The 25,741-nt window shown below is 43.5% G+C and overlaps 1 protein-coding gene across 1 annotated transcript in view; it reads right to left on the bottom strand.

Moving 5' to 3' along the window:
• The window catches only part of PIGN (phosphatidylinositol glycan anchor biosynthesis class N), a 102,025-nt gene that overhangs the window by 53,191 nt on the left and 23,093 nt on the right, over positions 1-25,741 (bottom strand). The window contains exons 5-12 of the mRNA XM_033065539.1: positions 24,022-24,128; positions 20,295-20,419; positions 16,578-16,708; positions 11,247-11,363; positions 7,387-7,427; positions 5,813-5,872; positions 4,668-4,760; positions 2,764-2,819 (exon numbers count right to left, since the gene is read on the bottom strand). Of these exons, the coding sequence (XP_032921430.1) occupies positions 2,764-2,819; positions 4,668-4,760; positions 5,813-5,872; positions 7,387-7,427; positions 11,247-11,363; positions 16,578-16,708; positions 20,295-20,419; positions 24,022-24,128 (730 nt within the window). The remainder of the gene's footprint in view (positions 1-2,763; positions 2,820-4,667; positions 4,761-5,812; positions 5,873-7,386; positions 7,428-11,246; positions 11,364-16,577; positions 16,709-20,294; positions 20,420-24,021; positions 24,129-25,741) is intronic.

The raw sequence follows: 25,741 nt of genomic DNA, 5'->3' as shown, positions 1-25,741 counted from the left end.
TCCACAGGCGATATCTTGCTAATGGGCCATCCACTGAAACCAGGCGGGGCATTGTTCTTTATCTTTTCACATCCCATCCTTCCTCCAGCGAGTCATTTTCTGCTAATGGTCCATTGAGTCCCACTGTGGGACTGATAAAATTACTTCATCCCATTGGAAGTTGCTCCAGCCAGGGGGAAGAGCCCAACATTTCTTACCAAAATAAAAACAGAGGTTTTAGGGACACTAAGGGAGCCCCTTTCTCCACTGGACTCCAGAGGAAAGCCAGATTTCTCCACATCACCACTGGAGCTCTGGAGGGAAACTGCACCTTCTACAGGAGCACTGCTCCAACTGAATCACATCTGTCACTGCAGGAGGATGCAGCCACCATTTAATGGGACTGCTACCAACACCCTGCCTGACGGGGTGTCAAGTTGTACTCTGACTTTGTCAGGGTTTGGGGTTTGTTTCTTTGTAATACTGTATTTCTATTTTACTTTCCCTAGTAAAGAACTGTTATTCCTAATTCCCATATCTTTGCCTGAAAGCCCCTTGATTTCCAAATTATAATAATTTGGAGGGAGAAGGTTTACAGTCTCCATTTCAAAGAGAAGTTCCTGCCTTTCTCAGCAGACACCTGTCCTCCAAACTAAAACAGCAGTTTTTCGTTCTTTGTCCATATATAAGCCACACCTGATTATAAGCCACACTTTGGGTTCAGACCAAAATTTTAGTCAAAATGGTGCAGCTTATAATACTGAAATTACTGTATTTACATTTGTGCGTGAACATCCATGGTATGAGTCTTTTTCTGCTTTCCTAGAATGAAGAAACAGCATCATCTTGAAGCAACAAAGTCTTCATCCCCACAACATTCCTACTGTAAGGTAATTCACTGGGCTAGTGGATTCCCTTCCTCCCCCACCTGCACTGGTTGCTCAAGGCTGACAGATTGCTTGCCACAACAGACCCTTGACATATGATTAACAGCATGCCAAACATAGAATCTTAGCTAACTAACACAAAGTTCTGTTTGCACAAGTACAATCCATTAGAGACAAACCACTGACCAAGTCTGGGACAAAGTCTGGACCCAGCTGCATCTAAATTCCCTCTGAAAAGGTGGTCAGAATGTAGGGGGGTCTTTTCTGAATCTCAACTCAACAGGAGGGTCCTCACGACAGCTTTTTCTGACCCTTCCTTTACACAGTAAATAATCAAGCATACCTTACCACTGAATCTTGCTAAACACTGTCACATTTACTATCAGGCATTGGAAAATAGTTATTACTTCTCTCTGATGAGCAAGGTGCATCACTCCATCCATGACACTCACACATCCAAGGAATTATTTTGGTCTCAAATAAGAACCTTTCCTGAAACAACTAGTAATTCAAATTTTAATTCAGAAAAAACTAGGCATATCTAAAGAAAATAAACTTGCTTTTGCAGAGGGTCACACCAAAGTAACAATATGGCTATACCAAGTTTTAGTTGCATTTTCAAAGTGATAAATGTCTCTGGCATTTCCACTTAAAACAGTCCAATGCATCATAAAACAGGAAAGACAGCAATCCATAAAGCAATCAGTAATACTTGGTTCCTTTAAAGATAAATAAAGCATTAAGAAAAGCTCATCCTATTTATAGAATCAGTCTTATTTCTCAAGGAAAGGTAAAAGTGCAAGAGCTGTGAAATCAAACTAATAGTCATTTATCAAAGAGGACTGGTCATCCTTTCCATATGGGCATTTTATTTCATACAGATCAGTAAATTCTTTGATAATGCAGCTGCCTTTCTTATTCACAATTTGTTCTAAAGGATCCATAATGCGCCCAAGATTAACCTGACTTTTGTCTCACAGACTATCTTGAACCTTTCCCTTTGTAGGAGTTAGAGGTACAATATAACACAGCAATTGTCGGTTCACACAGACAGCAATCATCTTCAACAATAAACATACTCCTCAGGAAGCAACTCAAGTACTTTTTACTGCTGCTATGATTTAAAGATCCTAATTAACATCAGTTCTATTTCCCAAAGGAAAACAGCTGCTCTTGGTGACAAGGAATTTCTGGAGCACTCCACAAACTGCAAGCAGAACTGATCATGTGCATGCATGGCAAAGCTTTTAAAAACCTTTACAAAACAAAGGAAAAGGAGAAAGTAGCTTTAATTAAGACAGAAAGGTGAGGGGTGCAGTAACTGTTCCATATACTAGAACAGAGCTCCCAGATACACAAGTCACTTCTTTCACAGCCCTGGAAACACAAAGACCAGGCAACACAAATGCTAAATATTGTAAGGTCCTTTTTTGGATGCAATGCATTTTATTTACTCTTTACTAGAATTTAAATCATAGAAGAAACTACTCTAAATTCAACTTTTACATATACATAAATTAACAGATCGTACTTTCTGACCCTACGGTACTTGTATCTCCCAACAAATGCTGCAAAAACCATAGCAAAAAAAAGATCAGTGAAAATTACTGTGCAATCTATATAGCTATACTGTCAAAAAAATCTTAGACAAATAACCCTTAATGGAAAATTAAATGTAAAGAGTAGATTTTTGAAAATAAATATAGATCTTAAAGTTCTGGTGAGAAGTAGCAGTTAATTGCACAGAGATCTCATGCAAAGTTTCATAGGCAGATAAACACTACCATCAAAAAAAGACTTAAGACACTGAATATGTTGCTGCAACTCACTGAAATAACAAAATAAGTGATAAAACAAACAATTAGGTAAAACATACATGGCTTTTACAGACACTTACTTGAATGGTGTGAACAGAAATGACAATGTCGTTTCCTTTTTCTGACTCATCTTAACCTGCATAAAAGAGCATTAAATCGTTACATGTGGGCTGCAACAAGACTAAAAATTGTATCAGAAATTAAACCACCGAAAAAATCACAGAAGATTCTTAAGACTTTGGAAAAGGAATGAAATCACATTGTCAATATGTTGGCCATGACACTGGGTGTTACACTCCAGTATGCACAACTCTTCTGAGCTCCTGGGAACACAGATCTGCTCTAAAGTAGATAAAATAAACCATGCTCCAGCCACTACTTTTCTCAGAAGGACTTCTACAGTTAGCAGGATAAAAGGAAGATATGGCTAGAAGTGCTACCAGCCTTCAGTGACAACCTCCCTCAGTGAAACCAGCACCATCTACGCCAGACAGGCACCAGTACACTGCAGCAAACACTGCCAAAGCAATGCTGGAAAACAATCAACCAGCACATGGACAAAAATAGAAGGTTAGAGCCACTTTGTCCAAGGACCTCCAAAACATCTTTGAGGCCTCCTGACTCAAATCTGAGTATTGGCATAATGTGCAGTCAGGAACTTGCTCAGCACACTACTCGTAAAAAGTGATCACTGGACTTAGCAACCCACACATTTCATCCTATCCATCCAAGGCAATGATTCTCCAGGGAGCATAAACTGTGGTCAGGTCAGCCCACCACAGGAAAAGTAAAAAACCACTTGGCATGTCTAAGCCACTGTACTACTTATGCTTCAGCAGAGGAACACAAAGGAAATGCAGACAGGATCACTCCAATACAATGCTAAAACCAACCCAACAACAATAACCTAGCACTATAGAACAACAGAACAAAAGTTAGCTGAAAAGAAAGAAGTAAAACTACCTTGTTTTTTAAATGTCCAAGATGCCTATTTAACTGAAAAATACCTGAGTCATCCCTAACTCTTAAAGCAGAGTTCTTCCAAATGCAGAGGTGGCATCAGCATACTTCAAACTTCATGTCCAACCCCACCAGTCACTTTCCCTGTTAAATGCCAGCTCTGCACTGTATTTTTGAAAGTGATTCTGCTGCTGACACTGCCACCCTGGTAACCACACCTTTGTGAACCTAGCGTTCACAAAGGGACAGAAGATGCTGAGGGTACTAATCTCGTGCAGGTCATCTCATGGTAGTTCACTGTTTCACTATCATGACACAAACTGTTATCCTGTCTGGAAATTCTTTTGTGTCTCAGTTTCTATATGTGGAGGATGGTTTCCCTCAGAGCATTTCTATGCCTTGCCAAAATTGGGATTTTGGACAGTTTCTCACTCCACTGCTTAGTGAAACAGAACCTTTTCTGTTTGGACCACTCATGTGCTCTGATAATGTAATATCCAATATTAAATGCATCAAGACAGAGAAGCCAGAGATGAACACTCGCAAAGCAAAATAACAGATATAACAGCATTAGCTAAAAGTTAATTAGGCCACTAATTTAATTTCTTTAATGCACAGGAGCCTATTACCTTTCTGATCTGTTTGTGTACTGACCCTGATTTAAGGCCTCGTCTCCCAGCCCCCACTGCAAAGGCATTATTTCCCTTCTCTGGTACCAGCATTCAGATTCTACCTACATACTGCAAGCAGGTTTACATTAACACTAATAAACACCACCACTTTTGTAAAGAACCAAGAAAAAAGTTGTTCATTCTCCTTACAAAAAAAACAACCAAACCTGCTCATTAAAGTCTTTCAAACTTCTTCAGATAAGTCTCACAGCTATTCAATCACACGAATGTGCATTCAATTTTAATCCTTCCAGTTTAGCACACTATGTATAGGATAAGTCATACAATTATTTTACACATAGCAACAACTATTATTCAAATAAGTTGGGCCTTTTTACCATAATGTTTAGTACCTTAAACTGCTCAAGAATCTGGACAGCATTGGTAAACATGCTCTCTGCTTTGAAAAGAGCACTACTGTTCAGATACTCCAGAGGCAGAGTTCCCTGAGGAAGAAAAACACATAAAACAAGTAAAAAACAAATTATATAACAGGAATTTCTCTTAACTGAATTGCAGGCCAAATAAGCAATAAGAATATTTCAAATTACTTTTGAAATAACTCATGTAACTTCTTTGAAAATACTCTTCTAACACAGATTTGCAACATCACAGGATTGTTTGTAATATCTCTGCTTCTACAGGAAAGCAAAAAACATAAGTAACAAAAGTCATTACTAAATTATGTACTGTAAAATAATATAAACTCAACCTCTAATCAGAAGCCATTTTTGATATCCATCCAAAGCCTTGCCTGGGCCTGACTCAATCCAGTACTTGTGGTAAGAAAGGGAGCAGTTCCCATGCAACCCTGTGCTGGGCAGCTTTCCTCACATAACCAGCAATGAGTGCAGGACCGGAGGACAATCCCCGGGGTAGAGTCTCCAGAAGAAATACTTAAAAAAATATTCTGTAAATTGGTGTTTTGTATGTGAAAATAGCAGTGAGACAGCACATTATTGAAATGCTAATTGTCAATTAGATATTTATGAGGCAACTTTTGGACTATGTAATAATACATGAGAGGAATTTAAAAAAAGCCATCTCACTGTTCACTAAATTAGAGGCACAAGATAACATCTGAAGAAAGAACACTAGTTTAATCAAGAAACAATTGAACACTAAATTGCAAGAACCGGCTTGTTTACAAGTTTAGCTTTCATGATCAAAGTAACGTGTTATTCAAACCCTATCACATTTTTACCACCCCTAAAAACAAAGTCGCAAAAAAACTCTTACCTAATTCAAGAGTATAAAGCTGCAGATTACAAAAGGACCAGCTGTCTTTCCAATTAAAAGTCTGATATAATACATACAAAGATTTAAGTTTGTACTCTGAAGGTACATGCATAAAATTAAAACTACAAGCAGTCTTGACATCTATCACACTCTTACAAACCTATAATCCTTCTCCTCACACACAAAGTTTTGCCCCCAACACCTCTTCCCTTATGGTGAACAGATTTTCATAACATAGAAAAACATTTGTACTTCTTACCACAGAGTTCAGGGGGAAAGGCACACCAATAAGGGAAGCCATCAGTGGTGCTATATCAGCCTGTTAAACAGAAGCATTCCCATTTTAAAATTGTTTCAGCCTCTAGAGCTAATAAATTCAGGTTAATTTAAACTTATCTGCATTTCCAAAAGATAATTATGTAATACTGCCAAGTTATACATAAAACTCTCCTCTATAATAGTTTTTTTTGGTTTTTAGTTTCTAGTAGTCATGGCATGATTAGATTCAAAATGTGAAGCTCCACTGCTGATCAAGCTTCAAAAATTACATTGAGTTTAAAAAGCAAATATAACCACCCCAGTATTAATTTGCAAGAACTCAGCACCTCCTTTACTGCACCCAGAGAGGCATACCATTTTTTATGACTATTTATATGACTGAAGAACTAATTTCATATTTACAGTTTTAAGTAATATACTGGATATACTGCTCTTCACAACATTCTTTATCCCATGCTTCCACAGCACAAATTACTCACCTTCTCTCCTTCAGAGAAAGAGTTTCTACAGTTTTTTAGTGTCCAGTCAGCCTTCAGGCCCTTCAATCCACACCAAGACATCTCATAAAGTAAGTTACCATTTCCTTCTACTTGCGATAATAAACACTGCCTCTTACCAGGTTCATATTTCCTTTTAATATAAAACTACATACCAAAATTCTTTGCTTTTCCAGCATAAATGTGAAGAAACTACACTGGAAACACAGGCACTGCTCCAGCCTCAGAACTACTGGGCAGACTTCAAACCATTATTTGTAGAGAACAATACACTTGGAGTGTAATGATAATTAGAAGTCTCGTTTGCTATTTTTACCCATAGTCCCACGCGTACTACAGGACAAAAGGTCTCTGTCTTTGGGAACTCCATTATCCAGGACAGAGTACTACCCAAGACTCCTCTATACAGTCTCAAAACAACATTGCCATAACTCATACCAACCTTGAGATGAAAGCTAAATTTTTAGTTTTGTACCAGAGCTTTGCTGAAAGCGGTTGTTTCCAGAGCATCCCCAGTTTGAACCTTCTACCATGAGATTATTACCACTTTGAGTAGGTTTGGAGTCTGTTATTTATATAGTGGATTTTGCATGACAATGAAGCACCACAGATTAAAAAAGTTTGACTGATTTAGGATCAAAGGATAAGTTGGTCACCTTCTTCTTCCTTTACAATATTAATTGCCTAAATTGCAAAATATTTGGGCCACAATCACAGATGAAAACACCCCACAGTTGACCACTAGAGCAAGAAATGCTTTTGATTTAGTGGCAGCAGTTTGGGGGACCTGGTGTATTTTACTGCACTCTTCCTACAGCCATGTGGGATAACTTAAATAAATGGTGCAATAATGCACCTTCAGGAGAAGTTGTATGCAGCTGTCACATGTCAACTAGCAATTTAAACTTACCCTCATTACATCATTCTGCTTCCTGTTTCTAGGGAAATGCCACATGGGTGTGATCATTCATTCAAATGAAGTAAATTACTTTAAATAAAACAAACTCATAACTTAAGGTGAAAATTTATGAACTATTAAATTAGGTATGTTTGATACCTGATTGACATCAAGCCTCTTCAAGTTCTCCAGTTTCCATTCTGCAAGAAAACAACAAAGCACCTGAACAATGATTTGAAAGGACAGTTCAAGTTCAGTTGACATGTAAATCTTGTTGCCATTTTCTGTGAAGTGTTGGTATTAAAGAAAATTATGATTTTACATTAAGATGCTAGCTCAAAAAGGGTTACAGACGGAACTCAATGGGCAGAAACAACAAAATGCATTCATTTCAGTTCACATTTTCTTTTATCCAGCCGGATAAATTGCTGCCTGCAATTGTGACCTAGATCAGTAGAAGAAAGGCTAAGGCTTTTATTTTTTTCAGAACAGTGATGTATTACCTCTTGTGCCAACTAAAAGAATCAAACTTAGATTTAGGAGATGTATAGAATCTCTTCAATAGTTTGTAAAAAAAGGCTAACCCAAGTTCCTAAATGCACTGGTACAGTGTGGTACAAACATTAGATCCTAAAGGCGCATCATACAAAAGCCTGGTTGAACATTAAATTTTCCTGCACTATACTGGCCTCTAAGGAAATAAAGATAAAATTGCCTGCTTTCTTTGGGGTAAAGAGTTATTTAAAAACAGTTTAGCAAGGTTTGGTTTTTTCAATCTGCGTACTGCATACCCCAAACTTATTTTCAGCAATTAGTTTGTACCACTGTTGCCTTTGGGGGTCTGAGAACAGGTCCACTGTTATTTGGTCCCACAAGCACCCAGGAGAGCAGACTTGTACTTTTACAATAGTGAGACAGCTACAGGGAGTTCCCATGGCAACACAGGGGAAGCATTAGCAACATTAATCATCAATTCTGTTAAACTCACACCAAAAGGAGTAAGTCTGCTTCCTTTTGCTTCCGAGAAAAGGAAATGGACTTTTATTTCTATAAAGATATTCTTACCCATATTTCTATTAAATAAATGAACTGCCCCTTTTCCTTTTAAACACAATTTTCCAAAGAAAAACATGGGAAAACTATACACACATAAAACGTGCCTAAGGTAGGAAGAAACTGTATCTCTGCTAGAAAAAACATCCATTTGTCAGAAGTTCTCATCTTCGCATGCCCTACTCAGATATTTCAAAACACAGAATTGAAGACATCTGCTTTGGACCAGGATCCACATGACACCAAACCATGGAACTCCTAAGGAGTGAGGCACAGCTGCAGACTGGCCAGTCCAGGCTGTATGTGCTGCCTACACCAGTTTATGATTCCAGCTCAGTGTTTAGGTTTCCTGTACAGTATTCAGCAGTTTTCCACCCACTTTATAGAGGCTTTTTGCCTTTATCCTGGTCTGCTTTTACTGCAGCCTGCTGGGCTGTCAGATGCAAACAGTCCAAAGGAACAACAGGGAAGTGCCAGTTCAAAAAGAGGGTGAGGCTACATGAACCAAAGAAAAACTCACATGAAACCTCAGAAGCCAAACTAGTGGGGAGTACACTGAGCTCCCTCAGCTATGGCAAAGCAGGCTGAGCCCCCCACAAACCAGACTCATGTATAATGCCATCAAGCACCCCAGATCCTGATGCTGTAGGAGGTTGCACATTCATTCACAAACTCCTCTAGCATTGTGCCCCAGGGCCAACCATCAGCCCATGAGGAGCTAGACAGCAGTTCTGTACTCTTTCTTTCTGAAAAAAGAGTCAAACCAGCAGCCAAATGGGTAATACCATATGTCGCCCACAGGATGCAAGGCTGCCATAACAAATCTTTCCAAGAGGATCGCACGACCAGGCCTGAGGGAAGGCAGAGCACAGGTGATGAAAATGATGAGGAGAAGGCTGTCAACCCAGAGTAGACTCTGTACCCTTGAGGCCATCCAAGGAGCACATTCATATCTCTGTGACAAACTGTATAGGCTAACTCCCGCGTTTGTGGGGTATGACCCCTCCATGGCAACAATGAGAAGAGACAATTCACTGAGCTGCCTACTTGCACTGAACAGAGTACAAGAAGTTTGTCAGCATTAGAAACATTCTGTCAATATTTCCATAAACACTTAACTCAGAGACCCTAGAAAGGATTTTCAATAGATGAAAGAACTTGACCATTGGAGCATGCAACTAGAAATGTAAGCCTGACACCTGCATACATCAGTGGCACAGCAATCTTGAAAGCACCCTCCTCCACTGCAGCTGTATGGAGCAGGAAAGACAAATACAAAGAACATTTCAAGACAACTCTTTTAAACAGTTCTTTTTTAATATGTTAGCATTGTGAATATATCTGGGATTGTAACAATGGAATAGTTGAACTGTATTGACCTGTGCAAGTGCCAAGTTCCATTTCAACAATTTTCTCTTCGCTTCTAAGCTACGTAACGTACTAAAAGCTCTGAGGTACTACCATAGAGAGAACAGCCACTTTTTAAGAAGATAGTTATTACTCAGATAGAAATTCAAACTCCCAAGATACTCAGAGCATCTCAAATCTCCAACAGAGAACATCCTTGGCAATTAAGAATCTGTAAGGTTAGTGTCTAAAAGCAACAATACGCTTGACAGATACAAAGCTAGTAAAAAAGAACTGAGGAGTTCTGATGTTTGCTTTGGTGTGCTTGGGGGTTTTTTGTGTGTGGTTATGTGGTTTGCTGGGTTTTTTAACCATCAGGAAGAAAATATGAAGCAGGTACAGCAGGGTGCAGACAAATGTCTTAAGTAAATACACGTTGCCTAACAAAAGAGGGCCATATAGCTTACCCTATTGCATACCTGGGAGTCAGCTCAACGCTTATCTTTTTCAAAATCTCTCACACCATTTTCATCATGACTTCAAGCCCAATGCTGAGGTTTGTACTAAAGCTGCTGAGAATCAAGGAAGCTGACAGATGTAAAATTCAGTTGTTATAGATCAACCCTTAGACATCAAATGTCCTTAAAAGTCAAGCAGACCAGCCATCACAGACACCAAGATCAGTTCATTCTGTTTTCTATTTTTTTTCTAAACTTCTTTCAATTTTATCACAGATGTCATAGTTTTATAGCAGCAGTTAAGCACGAAGAGTGAAGTGCTCATACTAATTCTGAAATTACCTAATCTGTTACCAAATACCTTCTTGAGAGCAGGGTGGAGTTAAAACCTCAGGGCTGAAGTAATTTTTGCCTGTTTTCTCTAATGTACCTTGACAAACAATCCAATAAAATAGAAAGTCATTACCTGATTGATTGTGAGCAACAACCCAAGACTCAAGGCATCTTAAGCAGAGCAGGCTACAAGAATGGGCACACGAAAGAGGAACAGCTCGAACAATTTAATCGGGTGTTAAAGACTCTCTAACCCCACTGATATTTCAGTAAGACAATGTTCATTGCATTACATATGTGAAATAATAAAAATTCTTTTTTTTTTTTTCAAAAAGTTTACTCAAATAACTTACAAAAGGAAAAAAAGCCAGTAAAGAACCAGTTTTTCATTGAGAAAAGCTGTTTACATTTGTACAACAGCTACAAGGATGCAAATGAGACAAGTCAGCCCCTGGAAAGTCCACAGAGTTGTGCTGTGAAATTAGAAAGGTGTCTTGTCAACTTATCATGTTGTTGTACAAATAGCATTCAACTTCTGGGAGTCTTCCTAAAAATTAAGTCTCCTCTGGATCTTTTAGGAGCATGAATAGCCTCCTATCAACAAAAAGAGAAAGTTTTCAATTCTGTGATTAGAAAACAAAATTGACTGATGTTACCCAGCCAATTTTGCAGTAGTTTCCTTAGACATACCCTGCCACCTTTTCTTAACAGACCACAAAAATCAAATCATACTTACTGAAATGTAACAGAAGCTAGTGAAAAGGTGTAATGGTTAAAAACATCTCCATTTCCACAGAATCTTTCAATTAAGTTCTATATTTTACCTACCTTTCAAAAAATTGTCTTCAAAGGACTGGGATGTAACTTTCTGTGGATAATTCACCCCAGCACCCCAAACAATCAGTGGTGTTAAAGTTTCTGAGGGATGACCAGCTCCATGGGATCCTAAGACACACCAAACAAAAAAAAAAAAAAATAGAAACTTTAAGACATGCTGTAAAAAGAAACAAAAGCTGCATGCAATAAAAATAGGCACACATGTACTAAGCTCTTGTTACAGACATGCTAAAAGCCTATTACGGACAACCTACTCCAGCTTCATAGTTTATTTCTATGTCACTAACAATAAAGGTTAAATTCCAGCTTCAAGTTAGGACATGAGTATCAGTTAAGACTATAAAGACATAACTTGTAATATTAAAACCCCCAAAATTTTAATATACAGAAACTAAAGCCATAGTATTTTTAATGCCTCAACATATAGAGGAGTTACCAGCTCAAGACATGTACATCTGCTTATTCTGAGCATCTCAGTGAAACCAAGAATGCCTGATTTCAGTAGTATTAGGCACATGTGGTAAAAAAAAGGTGATATAGAACTGACCTCTGAGTAAGAACTATACTTCCACATCAAAACAAGGAAGCAATATGCATTGCAACTGTCATCTTTCCAACAGTGACAGAAGTTCATTTTTAAGGTTTTAAAGTCTAGTAGCACACTCCTTAAAAATTGCTAAAACATTACTTGCTTCCCTGGGGAAATTGATTCCCTCCAGATTAACATATCAGCCACCAAAAGCAGGAAGGTTGAAAACTATGACATCTCAGCAGCAGTTGTACTAAAGCAGGAGCTACACAAGCTTGAAAGAAATGCTGGTCACTGAACTCAGCGACTGAGGTACAAGAACAGTGAGATAACCCAGCCTCAAAGGGAAGAACTTTGTTATACAAACCCTATGTGGGTCACTGCATGGTCTGCAAGATTACGTATTTTCCTTGTATTTGCATAGACACATGCTCTTCCCTGTCTATAAATAAATATTTTAATAAATATAAAGAACAGAAAGAACACTGTTGTGCAGTCTCAAGGCTATTTTGAACTTCATACCCAATTCTGTCCTTAAAACAATCACTGTGGCACAGCTGAAGCGCCAATTTTGCTTACAGTAATTTCACGAATACAAGCCGCACCAATTTGACCAAAATTTTGGTGGAAACCCGGAAGTGCGGCTAATATTCCGGGGCGGCTAATACATTAACAAAATTCTAAAAGCTGCCAACACGGAAGTGAGAGCCCGCGGCAGCCCCAAGCCAAGCTGGAGCCCGGCCGGCCCCGGCAGAGGTGGGAAAGCCTGGCAGAGGCGGGGCCAGCAGTGTGGGGGGCGGGCGGCAGAGCCTGAGCCAGCAGGGCGGGGCGGGGGGCGGCAGAGCCGGGTCAGTAGGGCGGGGGAGCCTGGGAGAACTGGGGCTAGCAGTGCAGGGGAGCATGGCAGAAGCAGGAAGGCCGGCGGGTGGGGCTGCCTGGCAGCGGGGGAAGCCCAGCAGAATCTGGGCCAGCAGCGTGGGGGAGCCCGGCGGTGCGGGGGCCTGCAGTGCCGGCCAGGGCGAGGAAACGCGGCGGCGGTGCAGACGGGAGGGGGCGGCCGGCGAGCCCGGCAGCGGCAGCCCGCCGGCAGGGCTAGGGAACGCGGCGCGGCCGGCGAGCCGGGCGGTGGCGGGCAGGGCTAGGGAACGCGGCGCGGCCGGCGAGCCGGGCGGCGGCAGCCCGCCGGCAGGGCTAGGGAACGCGGCGCGGCCGGCGAGCCAGGCGGCGGCGGCGGCAGCCCGCCGGCAGGGCTAGGGAACACGGCGCGGCCGGCGAGCCGGGCGGTGGCGGGCAGGGCTAGGGAACGCGGCGCGGCCGGCGAGCCGGGCGGCGGCAGCCCGCCGGCAGGGCTAGGGAACGCGGCGCGGCCGGCGAGCTGGGCGGCGGCGGGTAGGGCTAGGGAACGCGGCGCGGCCGGCGAGCCGGGCGGCGGCAGCCCGCCGGCAGGGCTAGGGAACGCGGCGCGGCCGGCGAGCCGGGTGGCGGCGGCGGCAGCCCGCCGGCAGGGCTAGGGAACGCAGCGCGGCGCGGCCGGCAAGCCGGGCGGCGGCGGCGGCAGCCCGCCGGCAGGGCTAGGGAACGCGGCAGTGGGGCGGTGCTGACGGGAGAGGGGGGCCAGCGAGCCCGGCGGCAGTGGCTGGCCCGCCGGCAGGGCGAGTACGTAAACAACGCAGCGGCGAGGCGGCCGGCATGCCTGCCAGCGGCGGCAGTGGCTGGCCCGCCGGCAGGGCGAGTACGTAAACGCAGCGGCGAGGCGGTGCTGACGGGAGAGGGGGGCCAGTGAGCCCGGCGGCGGCTGCAGCACCACCCGGCCGGCCCCGTCAGCAACCATGAGCGGGCCGAGCCTTCCTGGCCCCGCCCCGAGCCAGTAAAGCCCTCTATGCCGCGATCCTGTTACTAATTGGCCAATTTGTGAAAGCTGCGCACGGATTCTCGCGACGAACGAAAGTGCGGCTAATATTCGGGGTGCGGCTTATCTATTGACAAAGACAGCAACATTGTTGAGGCACCGGAAGTGCGGCTTATAATCCGTGCGGCTTGTATTCGTGAAACTACTGTACTTTAAACAGTCCAAAGTTTAAGAACACACTGGTCTGGGAATTAGATTTCTAATGTTCCTTGGTGGACACCCTCTGGGCTCAAAAAAACAGCAACAACCGCTCTTCGTTGAAGAACTTGGGAAAAGAGTTTATGGAGACAGCACTTCCTGTATCTTCCAAGGACCCAGGATTATTTCTTCTATCAGTTATGTTCTTATTACTGCGATAGAAGGAAAGCAATATTTTGGTGAGTTTACATTTTAGCCAAGCCACCAGCTCCATCAGCATTTCACTGAGATTCTGCCTCTATGAATACTTTAAGACAGATACAGCTGAGAGAGGCAGTTGTATCCACTCCCTCCCTTTTTTAAAGAACGACGTTTCAGCCTGATCTGAATAACAAGAGGGAAGAAAAAGAATTCTTTTCAGCTGGGTCAGTTCCAGGTTCCACCCCCAGCACTCTTAGAAAAATAGACTTTTTCAGGGGAAAAGGGTGCTGTTGTTTAGTTGTCTCTTCCATAGTCCAGCACACCACACAGGTACCTGTGCCAGGCTGGTAGCAGGGAGGGTGGGTATGAACACCCTGTGTTGGTGGTCAGCAATTCTAACATCAATTTAAAGCAAAATCATGGGGTCAGACTGAGAAAGCAAGTGACTTCACCGGCTTTTGCCACCAACCACAATGTCTTGATCATGTTTAATTCAGATCATATTCTTTTCCCCAATAGGCCCCCCATCCTTTCAATGTTTAATTTGTTTTAAAACTGGTGCACATCCCATTCTGCAAATAACCACAGAAAGGCTGCAGCAGGGGCTGATACTACCAACCAGCTCAAATTAAAGCTCCTGGGCTATCCTTCAGACAGCTCACAGTGGGCCTGAGCAGAACCTCTGGCTTTGCTCTTGCATTCACTAAAGTCAACTTCAAAGTTATTAACACTTCTGGCACAAGATCAAGTTTTTCCTTCAAGACAGAAAGGGATAACAGAAAACTACAACAGACCATTCCATGTTTCTCAAAGCCTGAGAAGTTATCTTAACACCTTTTATTCCCTCTTCAAAGGATCCAGTACATAATGAGAACACCCCTGCAGCTCACTGTGGCAGCGAGGAAGGCCAACAGCCCCCCAGGCAGAGTTAACAGGAGCATGGTACAGGGAAGGGATTGTTCTCCTCTATCCAGTACCTGCAAGACAATCTCTAAACACTGGATCCAGTTTCAGGCTCCTCTGGTACTGGAAAGACACCCATCAGGAGGAATGGTCTCAGTGAGGAACACTTGCCCTCTGAGAAGCAGCTGAGGGACTGGGACTTGTTCAGCCTGGAGAAGGAAAGAGCTTTCGGGAGAACACACCAGAGCATCCTGCCTGTACCCCACAGTGAGAGGGTTTGAGAGAGGCACTGTCGTGCATGGTGGGAGCATGACAGAACAGGTAAAATTTGAAACAAAGGAAATTCAGATTGCAGATAAAGAAAACCTTTCCCCCTCCATGAGGGCAGGCAAGCAGCAGAGCAGGCTGCCCAAAACGGTTGCATAGGCTCCATCCCTTTGAGGTTTTGAGGGCCCTACTGAATAAAGCCCTAGCCTATGTGTCTGATTTCAAAGCTAATCCTGCCTTGAGCAGGTGGTTGGACATCCTGACATCCCTGTCATCATATACATATAAAAAATTATTTTTAAAAAAACATAATTTCTTGAAACATAAAGAAATAGCAGAATTAAAGTTGAACTGACTGCCACTTGCAATACAACAGTAAGTAATATTCAAAATGGACTATTTTGTAAATAGACAGATGGCTATTAGGCTTATTGAATAAATACACAAATATTTTTGTTACCTTTGATATCTCTGATAAATCTGCAGAAAAAAATCTGCATCCCTTCAATTGAAAAACTCCAGGATTTCACACACAGAGTAAGATGCTGACTGTTGTTTTGCCATGACCATGCCTGGAGCAGCCTTGGTTCAGAAGTATCATAGTTAGCAGCTGCAAATGCACAGCACTGGAAGAGAGACTTAGCACTTTCACTGACTGCACATAAGGACAGGAGTGTTCTTAAGACTCTTGAAATAAGAAAGAACTAGGGGAAATGTCTAAATGAGCTTACCACTGTAAACTTGTCATCTGCCCTCAAAGCATTTGGCCACTGTGGCCATACCCTTCACAAGTCACCTCTGTGGGGATCAGCATGGTTGGTCCCTGCCTCACTCTGCTCTCTGTACTCTCAGCTCCTTCACCTTTTTCCAGCATCATCTCCTGTAGAGAGATCACACAGCAGTCCCATCCTTTCTGCTGTACTTAAAAGGCCAAAATAAGCAAAAAGATTCGGCACTCCTCACAAAACCTCTCCCTGTTTTCAGTTTTTCACCAGCTCCTGGACTGATTTCCCACCTTTTCCAAGCACTTTAGAGCACTGAAGTGTGAACTGTATCTCCCAGAGGGGCTGGAACAAGACCAAATTTGCTGCTGGCAGCCAAATAACACAATGTCCTCCTGCCCAAGATGGTTTTCTGCAACCATCTTTCTATCCCTACTAGCACTCACTGAGGAAGTTAAAGCTTAACTTGGTATCTTTTTTCGTCCAGACACAGAACAGAGTTGTCACAACAATTTGCATGGATTTTCATATGCAAGCAACACTTAGGATACCAAACCAAAGCAGGAGTTCCAATGCTTCTCATGGGACAGAACTCTCTAACCATACATCAGGTGCCCATAAACTCAGCTGACTCAATATTTAAAAAGACTCACCCCAATCTGTCATTCCATGGTCAGAAGTTAAAATAAACGCAGTCTTTCCATCATTCCCATAGAAATTGTCAATCAATGAAGCAATTTCCTTCACACCCTCATCAACTTGTTTAATATTTTCCTGGTATTCCCTTGAAAAAGAGGAAAAAAATGTTACATTCAAGGTGGTCCTCACACTTTGTATAAAACAACTTATCCACGGTCATAAAGCCCTGTCCTTGTAGTATAGACAGCTTTAATCTCAAATTCAGACCAAGCTAACAAAAGGCTTCCTAGATGTAAAACCTCTCCTCCTCTGACTCTTACTGAGATATTAAATCATTGCAGCACAGTTTGAAGATTACTGATACCACAGTTTCAAATGGATTTATATTTCAAATCTGACCTGTTCTTGACATAAGACTAATTTTACTACTCACAGCTACCAGGCAAGTTAAGCAGAATGTCAAAACTAAGGACTTCCGGAAAACTCAAACACCTTAAATGATAAGTTGCAAAAATTACTTTAAGTTGGTAACTAAATAGCAAAGAAAGATCTCACCAGGTAGTCAGATCAGGACAGACCCTAGCTTTCTGGAATAGAGACTACATTTAAAAAGTGCATATTTTTATAAAAAGTGATCATGATTAACTTTCAGACAACTAATTTCCAATCTGTTGCTAAAGCCAGTTTTAAAACTGTCTTCAAAAAAATCATAATAAACGATCATTAAACATATTACAAGTATGAACTTCAGAATGATGTAGGCAATCAGAATTTTAAAAGTATGCAGGGATCAAGAGAAAGATGTAAATTCCTGCAAAGGAAATTAAAAGTTCTCAAATAATGCACTTCAAGACGAATTGGTGATGAAAACTGTTAATCTAAACTCTTCTCTTTGTTCAGGTAGAATAAGGAAAGCCAAAACATAATGCCAAATCTGCAGCCAATATTGTTGAGCTTAAACTACAGTAATCTCACGAATACAAGCCGCACCAATTTGACTAAGATTTTGCTCCTAAACTGGAAATGCGGCTAATAATCAGGAGCGGCTAATACAACCTCAGAAGTGCCTGCCAGAGTGCTGAGCCGAGCAGCTGCAAAGTCGGCATTTTGCGATTGTTACAAATCGCTACTCTGTTGCACCGCAGGTGGAGCCTGGCTGCCTGCAGGCAGCACGGGGGGCGGGGAGAGAGGCGGGAGAGCTCTCTTTCCTCCTCTGCCACAGCCCAGGGGAGAGACGGGGGGGGGGGCCCGGCGCCGCCATTACCGCGGCCCGGGGAGGAGAGGGGGGACCTGGGCCGCCCCTACCGCGGCCCGGGATGGGGGGGGGAAGCCCGCGCCGCCATTGCTGTGGCCCGGGGAGCCGACGGGAGCCCCGCGCAGCCATTGCCGCGGCCCGGGGAGGAGAGGGGGGACCTGGGCCGCCCCTACCGCGGCCCAGGGAGGGGGGGGGAAGCCCGCGCCACCATTGCCGCGGCACGGGGAGGGGGGTGGAAACCCGCGCCGCCATTGTTGCGGCCCGGGGAGGGGGGGGGAAGCCCGCGCCGCCATTGCTGCGGCTCGGGGAGCCGACGGGAGCCCCGCGCTGCCATTGCTGCGGCCCAGGGAGGGGGGGGGAAGCCCGCGCCGCCATTGCTGCGGCCCGGGGAGGGGGGGGAAGCGCGCGCCGCCATTGCTGTGGCCCGGGGAGCCGACGGGAGCCCCGCGCAGCCATTGCCGCGGCTCGGGGAGCCGACGGGGTGCTTTGTCCCTGCCCGCCGCCGCCACGGCAGGAGCGGGGAAACTCCGTCCCTGCCCGCCGCCGGCGCCACGGGCACGGGAAAGCTCCGTCCCCGCCCGCCGCCGCTGCCGTAGGAGCAGGGGAAGCTCCGTCCCTGCCTGCCACCGCGGGGCAGCGCCGACCCGGGGTGACCGAGCCCAGTGGCAGCGGCGGCCGGCCCCGAGCTGCAGCACCGTGCTGGCCCACCTGGCCCCGTCAGCGGCCCCTAGCGGGCTGAGCCTGCACAGCCTTAGCTCAGCCAGTAAACCCCGCCCTCCCGCGGTTCTGTTACTAATTGCACGCAGGTCCTCGCTGTGAACGACAAAGCGGCTTATATTCGGGTGCGGCTTATCTATGGACAAAAACCGAAATATTTGCCAACACCCAGAGATGCGGCTTATAGTCAGTGCGGCTTGTATTCGTGAATTTACTGTAAATGATATCACTTCAGCAGTGGGGCATCTGAAAACTGTACCCATTCTATGTTTAAAACTGCATTTCCTACGTATCTTCTAGATTATGTGCTGGTTGTAACAAAGACAATTGCTAGAAATCAGACTTGAACACACGAGTATAACCTGACATATGTACAGAGCAAAAACCTGTCATTTCTACAGATGAGACATTACAAAACAAAATAACCCCAAAAGGTCAGAATGTAGATGACCACAGTGACATATATGACCCTGAACACTACAAGTCTTGTTTCTGGCTTGATAAATTGCACTGCTAAAAAAGTTACTATGTGCATTTAAAAGTACAGTAATTTCACGAATACAAGCCGCAGCAAGAAGACTAAAATTTTGGTGGAAATCCGGAAATGCGGCCAATATTCCGATGCGGCTAATCTATGGACAAAAATGTGGTATCTGCCCTTACCTAGTATCATGCTGGTCCAGTCCCGAGCCAAAACAGTCTGAAATCCATGGTTTCCTGTTGTTCCGATGATTAACCAATCAGAGAACAGCTTATTGCCTGCCTGTGGATGGCGGCGTTACTGAGGGGCGGGGGTTGTTATCGGGGTGAGTTACCTCAGCAGTTCGATAAAAGTGCGTGATATTTCTCTGTACTTTTTAAAGTGTTTTCAGTCTTGTGCGGCTACGGGGCTGGTTGGGCTCGCAGGGAAAGGGCTGGGGGAGCCTCTCTCCCCGCAGGGAGAGGGATGAAGCGGGCAATCGGCTCGCAGGGAGAGGGCTGGGGGAGCCACTCAGCCCGCAGGGAGAGGGGTAGAATGGCCACTCGGCTCGCAGGGAGAGGGCTACAACGGGGCCCGCTCGCCCCGCGGGCCGCGAGGGCTACAACGGGGCCCGCTCGCCCCGCGGGCCGCGAGGGCTACAACGGGGCCGCTCGCCCCGCGGGCCGCGAGGGCTACAACGGGGCCGCTCGCCCCGCGGGCCGCGAGGGCTACAACGGGGCCGCTCGCCCCGCGGGCCGCGAGGGCTACAACGGGGCCGCTCGCCCCGCGGGCCGCGAGGGCTACAACGGGGCCGCTCGCCCCGCGGGCCGCGAGGGCTACAACGGGGCCGCTCGCCCCGCCCGGCTGCGAGGGCTACAACGGCCGCTCCTGTGCCAGCACGGAGATGTGGCTCCGCTCGGAGCTCAGCTGCCTGCCCGCGCGGCTGAGCAGCTGTTTAAAGGCAATGTGGATCCATTGGGAATGCTCGCAAAATGACCACACTATTGTTCCTGTCTTTTTCGGCTTGTAAATAAAGGGTGTGTCTTTTTTCACTTGGAAACAATGTTTCCGAGGTCGGCAGTAAGCCAGTAAGCCCCGGCAATCCCGCGATTGTGTTACTAAATGACGACTTTGTGAAAGTTCGCGGCGAACTAAAGTGCGGCTAATATTCCAGGTGCAGCTTATCTATTGACAAAGACATCAATGTTGCCAACACACCGGATATGCGGCTTATACTCCGTGCGGTTTGTATTCGTGAATTTACTGTAGTAAGAAAGATAGGCATAATATCTCAATTACCTTGAGTTTGGCCGATGAGCATGTCCATTGGTGTCTATGCCTAGCAAATGCAGGAACAGAACCACTTTCTCTTCATTCAGTGCAGAGAATAATGTTTGATTGCTTCTGGAAGAATTAAAGAAGCTCTGTATGGAATAAGGCATTAATACAATAATCTGAGTAAAATGGAAGAAGATAAGCATCTTATTAAAACTAAAACACTACTGTTCCTATATCAAAATACTAGTAGTTATTAGAGTTTAAAAGGAGGAAAAATAATTACTTCCCAATTTACAGAAGGACAACTACTATCAGTACATTAAGTCCAAATTTTCAGCTTATCTAAGACAACATTTACACTGAAGTGCTCTTTTATTGTTTGGGGACTTTTTTTGTTGGGTTTTTATTTGTCAGTTTGTTTTGGTTTTGTACGGGGGTTTTTTTAATTCACATAGGCAAAAATACATCATCCCTTCTTTGTCTCCTGTAGAAACAAATTGATGAACCATTCCTGAGGGCCACTTATGGCTCTACATTTCTATTGATTTACTGAATTTAAATTGGAAGCAAAGGTCTCAAATATTCTTGCTTTGGAAGCCGGTTCTGCAAGACTGAGATACCAAGCTACAACTTGTTTGCAGACAGAAACGAAATAAAAACAGAACAAAATATGACCTGCTTTGCAAATACATGAACTACAGAACATACATCTGCCTTGCACATGTCCTACTTCAGCATACCCGAGGCAGATGCCAGGGGAGGATTTTCCCCTCGGAATGAATGAGTCTTGACACAGCTATTCTGTGTTAGACCAGCCATGTTACAGCAATACAAAATGAAGGTAGACAGCTATTCCAGCATCAGCACCTTAGTAACAGCACTGCCCAAGGAAAAAAGTTGGGTAGGGTCTTACTTCAAAAACCATCTAGAGAACCTTTCAGTACAACTAACATAAGTGAGAACGTCTCTGAACTTCATACAGGAGTCCAGAGAAAATGCTCGTAGAGGCAGAGAAGATTTTCTGCCACCAAAGCACAGGACAGTGCACCACACAGCTATGATAGTGATGGAGCTCTTAAAATCTAAAGTTCATACCTTGTATAAACAAAAGCCACTGTACCCAGAGGAAGACCAAAGTGGCAGCAAGGTTATCGCAGCGAGCTATGCCAGGAAACCACAGCAGTAAGCAATTCCACTTCCCTAACTCCCTGAGCACACACAAGCCACATGGACTAATATTTGCATGCTCTCAGCTTCAGCTCTCGTCCAAACAAAACCATGACCAAAGTCCAGAGATATTTTAAATAAAGATACAAGAACAAAATCCGATTACATTAAATAGCAATATAATTATTTTTAAGGAGATTTTCATTTCCCACAGAGATCCGTCCACCTGCACATATTTGACCACAGACTGAAGAAGCTTTCCAGAGCACACCAGAATACAATAAAACTGTTTCCTTAATTTCAATTAAATAAAAAGAAATCAACACAAAGCATATCAAAACAGACAAACAGGAAAAATCCTAAAACATAGATCAATATTACAAGGCATATGTTTTTTTATCACAGAATAATTAAGCAAAAGAAACCATTCAGAGGAAGGAAAGGCCTGAGCTTCTCGTCTCCCACAAGATGAGTCCCCATGATATATCAAAAGCATCCCACTCTCCCAGCCACCTCATAAGCCAGAGCAGCAGCGGCGGGAAGGCAAGCGGGAAGGCAAGCGGGAAGGCAAGCGGGAAGGCAAGCGGGAAGGCAAGCGGGAAGGCAAGCGGGAAGGCAAGCGGGAAGGCAAGCGGGAAGGCAAGCGGGAAGGCAAGCGGGAAGGCAAGCGGGAAGGCAAGCGGGAAGGCAAGCGGGAAGGCAAGCGGGAAGGCAAGCGGGAAGGCAAGCGGGAAGGCAAGCGGGAAGGCAAGCGGGAAGGCAAGCGGGAAGGCAAGCGGGAAGGCAAGCGGGAAGGCAAGCGGGAAGGCAAGCGGGAAGGCAAGCGGGAAGGCAAGCGGGAAGTGCTTGGGATGCTTAGGACCTGTGGACTGCAGAGCAGAGAGGAAGTACATTTGGTGTCTTTTGCTTCCTAAAGAGGCAGAAATCCAGGCACCACATTGGCCAACATATGAGTTCAGCAATATATTGTTAAATACTTGAGATAAAACACAAAGGAGAGGAAAAAAAAAAGTAAGGAAAGCAGAATTTAGATTCCAGCATACTGTCATTCCTACTTCCATATAATCTCACTAGCACAGCTGAAAATTGTTTGAGCTGTAATAGCAGAGTGACCTTGGCTTCAGTAAGCCTCAAGTTTCACACTCCCAAAGCAATTGTTGATGTGTAGTTGAAGAGATGATTAATGGAATGTGTGGCTTATACCAGTCAATCAAGTCCTATCCATTCACAGTATGGAATTTAGATGGGCAAAATAAGTCTTAAAAATAATGGTGCTGGGTCCAAGGAAAAAGTAATCAGAAATGACATATATTTTAAACATATCATTATAGCCTGAAAGGATAAATGCCATTAGATGTTCTGAAGCAAAAGAAAGGTAGTACCACCCTCATATACTTGTGCAGCTCCAAATGACAGCAGGGTGCAACTTTATGACAACAGCTATTCAAGTGTAACTGACAGTCTAATTTGATTTATATTATTCATATGCATTACAACACACAACATGACAAGTGCACTTAGAAAAAAATCCACATATTTTCACCTGCAAACTCAGAAAATCACTTCCTTTGAAAATCAGCAAACTATAATGATCTTTTCCACTCTACATGACCATTTAAAGCAGAACCACCTTTCACTTCCTAAATAGATGATCATTTAGTTTGTTGATTTATTTTTTCATTTGATTTATGACATACTAATGCATACAGCCCAGATACCTTGTGGAACAAAAGTTTTAAGTCTGAAACTCCATCAGCATTGTTATGAGATGCAGAAAGTATCTCACTTAATTGCTTCAGTGCTACAGATTTATACACCAATGCCCACTACCAGTATTTCTTCATCCAGAAGAAGTGATGTAGCATGGAATAACAAATACAAATATTAAGACTGTGAGAGCGTCACAGAAAACCGTGACTGCGAGAACTGTCACAGAAAACAGCTACGAAACAGCTAGCCCAAGACAGCTGAGCAGAGCACCACATCAACAAATTTTACAGCTCCAGGGCCTGAACTGCCCCGTCTCACATCCTGTCCCCCAAAGCAAACCGACTGCTCTGGTAGCCACAGCATAGTGCGACCCACAGCAGAAAATTAGAAGCCAGCTACATCTACCAGGAAAAGACACACTGAACAATTACAGTCAGAGTACAAGCTTGACAAAAAAATAAGTCCATAATATTGCTTATTTTGCTTTCATAACAAAGACTTACCATCTCTACCATGCTGCAATATACATTATAAAATCCTTAACTAATTGCATTCAAGATCTTAAAGGGTCTATAGTACTCCAAGATGGGTTTCACACTACAGGCAAACAAAACAAAGCCAAGAATGTATTTACAGGGTTTTTTAATTAGTGTTAGTTTTTTCATTAGCATAGAATGACAAATACTTCCTTTAAGCTATTACACTAGTCATGAAAGCTGATACAAGAGATTTTTACTTATGAGTCCAAGTGATAGGTTTTTCAAAACTTTTTTACCTTCTATGATAATGTGTTAACATGTTCCATGGTAAAGTTAACATGCAACTGTGCTTTTTATATACAGGTAGTAGCATAACAAGACTTTCTGCTTACCTTAACGTGATCAAAAACCCAGATGTCAAGCTTGGCGGCATCTTCTGCTCCAAAGTCTTCACTTTCTGCTGCATAGCAAAATGTATAAACATGATCTCCAGTAGCACCTGCAAAAACAACATAGATGGCATACAAGATATAAGGTTTTTTGATTTACTCATAGTCAAAAATACTTTCATGTACAGGAGAAGAAACCTATCAAGAATGATGATCCTGAAAGAAGTCAAAGAAATTTTCTCCTTATTTTGAACTTTCCCATAATGAATCCTTTTTGGAAGCCTGGATAAAATTTTACCTCATTAGCTTATCAGCACTTCAGAGGAATGAGGAATAATGTTATCCAGTATGCTCAGGCAAGGAAATAAAATATGGAAAAGCAGATAGGAGTAAACCAAATCCCAGTTTAAGCAAATTAAACAGAATTTGGTTTTAAAACAAATAATTTTACTAAGAAACTTCTAACCAAGAAAGATACATATTCATAGTCTCATTTGAACATATGTTTTGGGGGCAGGTTGTTTAAGAAAAATATGCTCAGCTTTTGGTAATTCAACTGAATCATTCAAGACAGGGCCTTATCTATGAGATCTCTTCCACAAAAAAAATATTATCTATCACATACAACAAAGGCATCAGGAGGGTTACTGTATTTGAATTCTACCTACTAAAGCCCAGTGGACAACTTCAGGGAGACAATATTGAAAGTGGGCATCTTTAAAACAAGCATCCAAAACACAAAAGGGACAACTACTGGACTATGTTCAGTCACAAAGTGCAGCACAAGGTCACTGATGTGCAAACACATCATCTGGACAAGGCAACTCCATTCTCTATGCACTATCAAGGGAACAAAGCAGAGAAGTGGGGGGGAGAGACTGGCAAGAAATTAATCTTCAGAAGTCCTGAAAAGATTCGAAGCTAGGTGAAGCTTAATTAAACAATTCAGTCAGAGCTGTTACATCTCAGGGGTGCCATCTATACTCTTACTATGTAAACTCCCAGAGGGTAAAATGTTCTTCAATCAGTTGATGACCAGAAAGAATATACTCAATCTGCCGGATGTCACAATCATACAATGCAGTTGCATAAGCTTCCAGGCTTGTGAATGAACTAACATCACAGGATAAGGCAGTTGTTTAGCAAAGATTATGTGCAAACCCACACAGAGGGATGCAGGTATTTCAGGCCAGGAAGATGAAAGCTGGCACAGATTTTCTGGTGTTGCTCTTCCCTGCGCCCCTGGAGATATTACTACTACTTATAACACAGAACACTCACTGCAGCTCTCAGTCTGAAAGAAAAGGAAGAAAATACTGCCAGGCATTAAAAGTGAATGCAGGAGTTCCAGTTGGTGGATAAATGAGTTCAAAAGAAGAAATAAGTTCTGTCCATCACTGCCAGGATGACTGATAGTCTAAGAGGATAGAATGCTGTAGTGTTTTTTCACAGTGTCACAGCAAACCTGAGAAGTCCTTCCTTGAGAAGTGCCACACCACAGAAGCCAGATGACAGCACAGAGCTTGCAGACAAAGGAACACATCTACCACGTACCTATTTCTAATTTCTACCAAAGCAGAACAAAACAATTCACCCAATCCTGCACTACTATCAAGAGAAATGGCAGCAAAATGAAGTTATACCAGTAAAGTGTTCAAAGTGCCTGCATAGCTTATAAAAGAACTAATTATTTTCATTTTTTAATAAGAAATGCTACTATGCA

Source organism: Catharus ustulatus, chromosome 1 (genome assembly GCF_009819885.2).
Source record: "Catharus ustulatus isolate bCatUst1 chromosome 1, bCatUst1.pri.v2, whole genome shotgun sequence".
Taxonomy (NCBI): domain Eukaryota; kingdom Metazoa; phylum Chordata; class Aves; order Passeriformes; family Turdidae; genus Catharus; species Catharus ustulatus.
The sequence above is the reverse complement of the archived record's forward strand: the minus strand, read 5'-3'. Positions and strand labels throughout refer to the sequence as shown.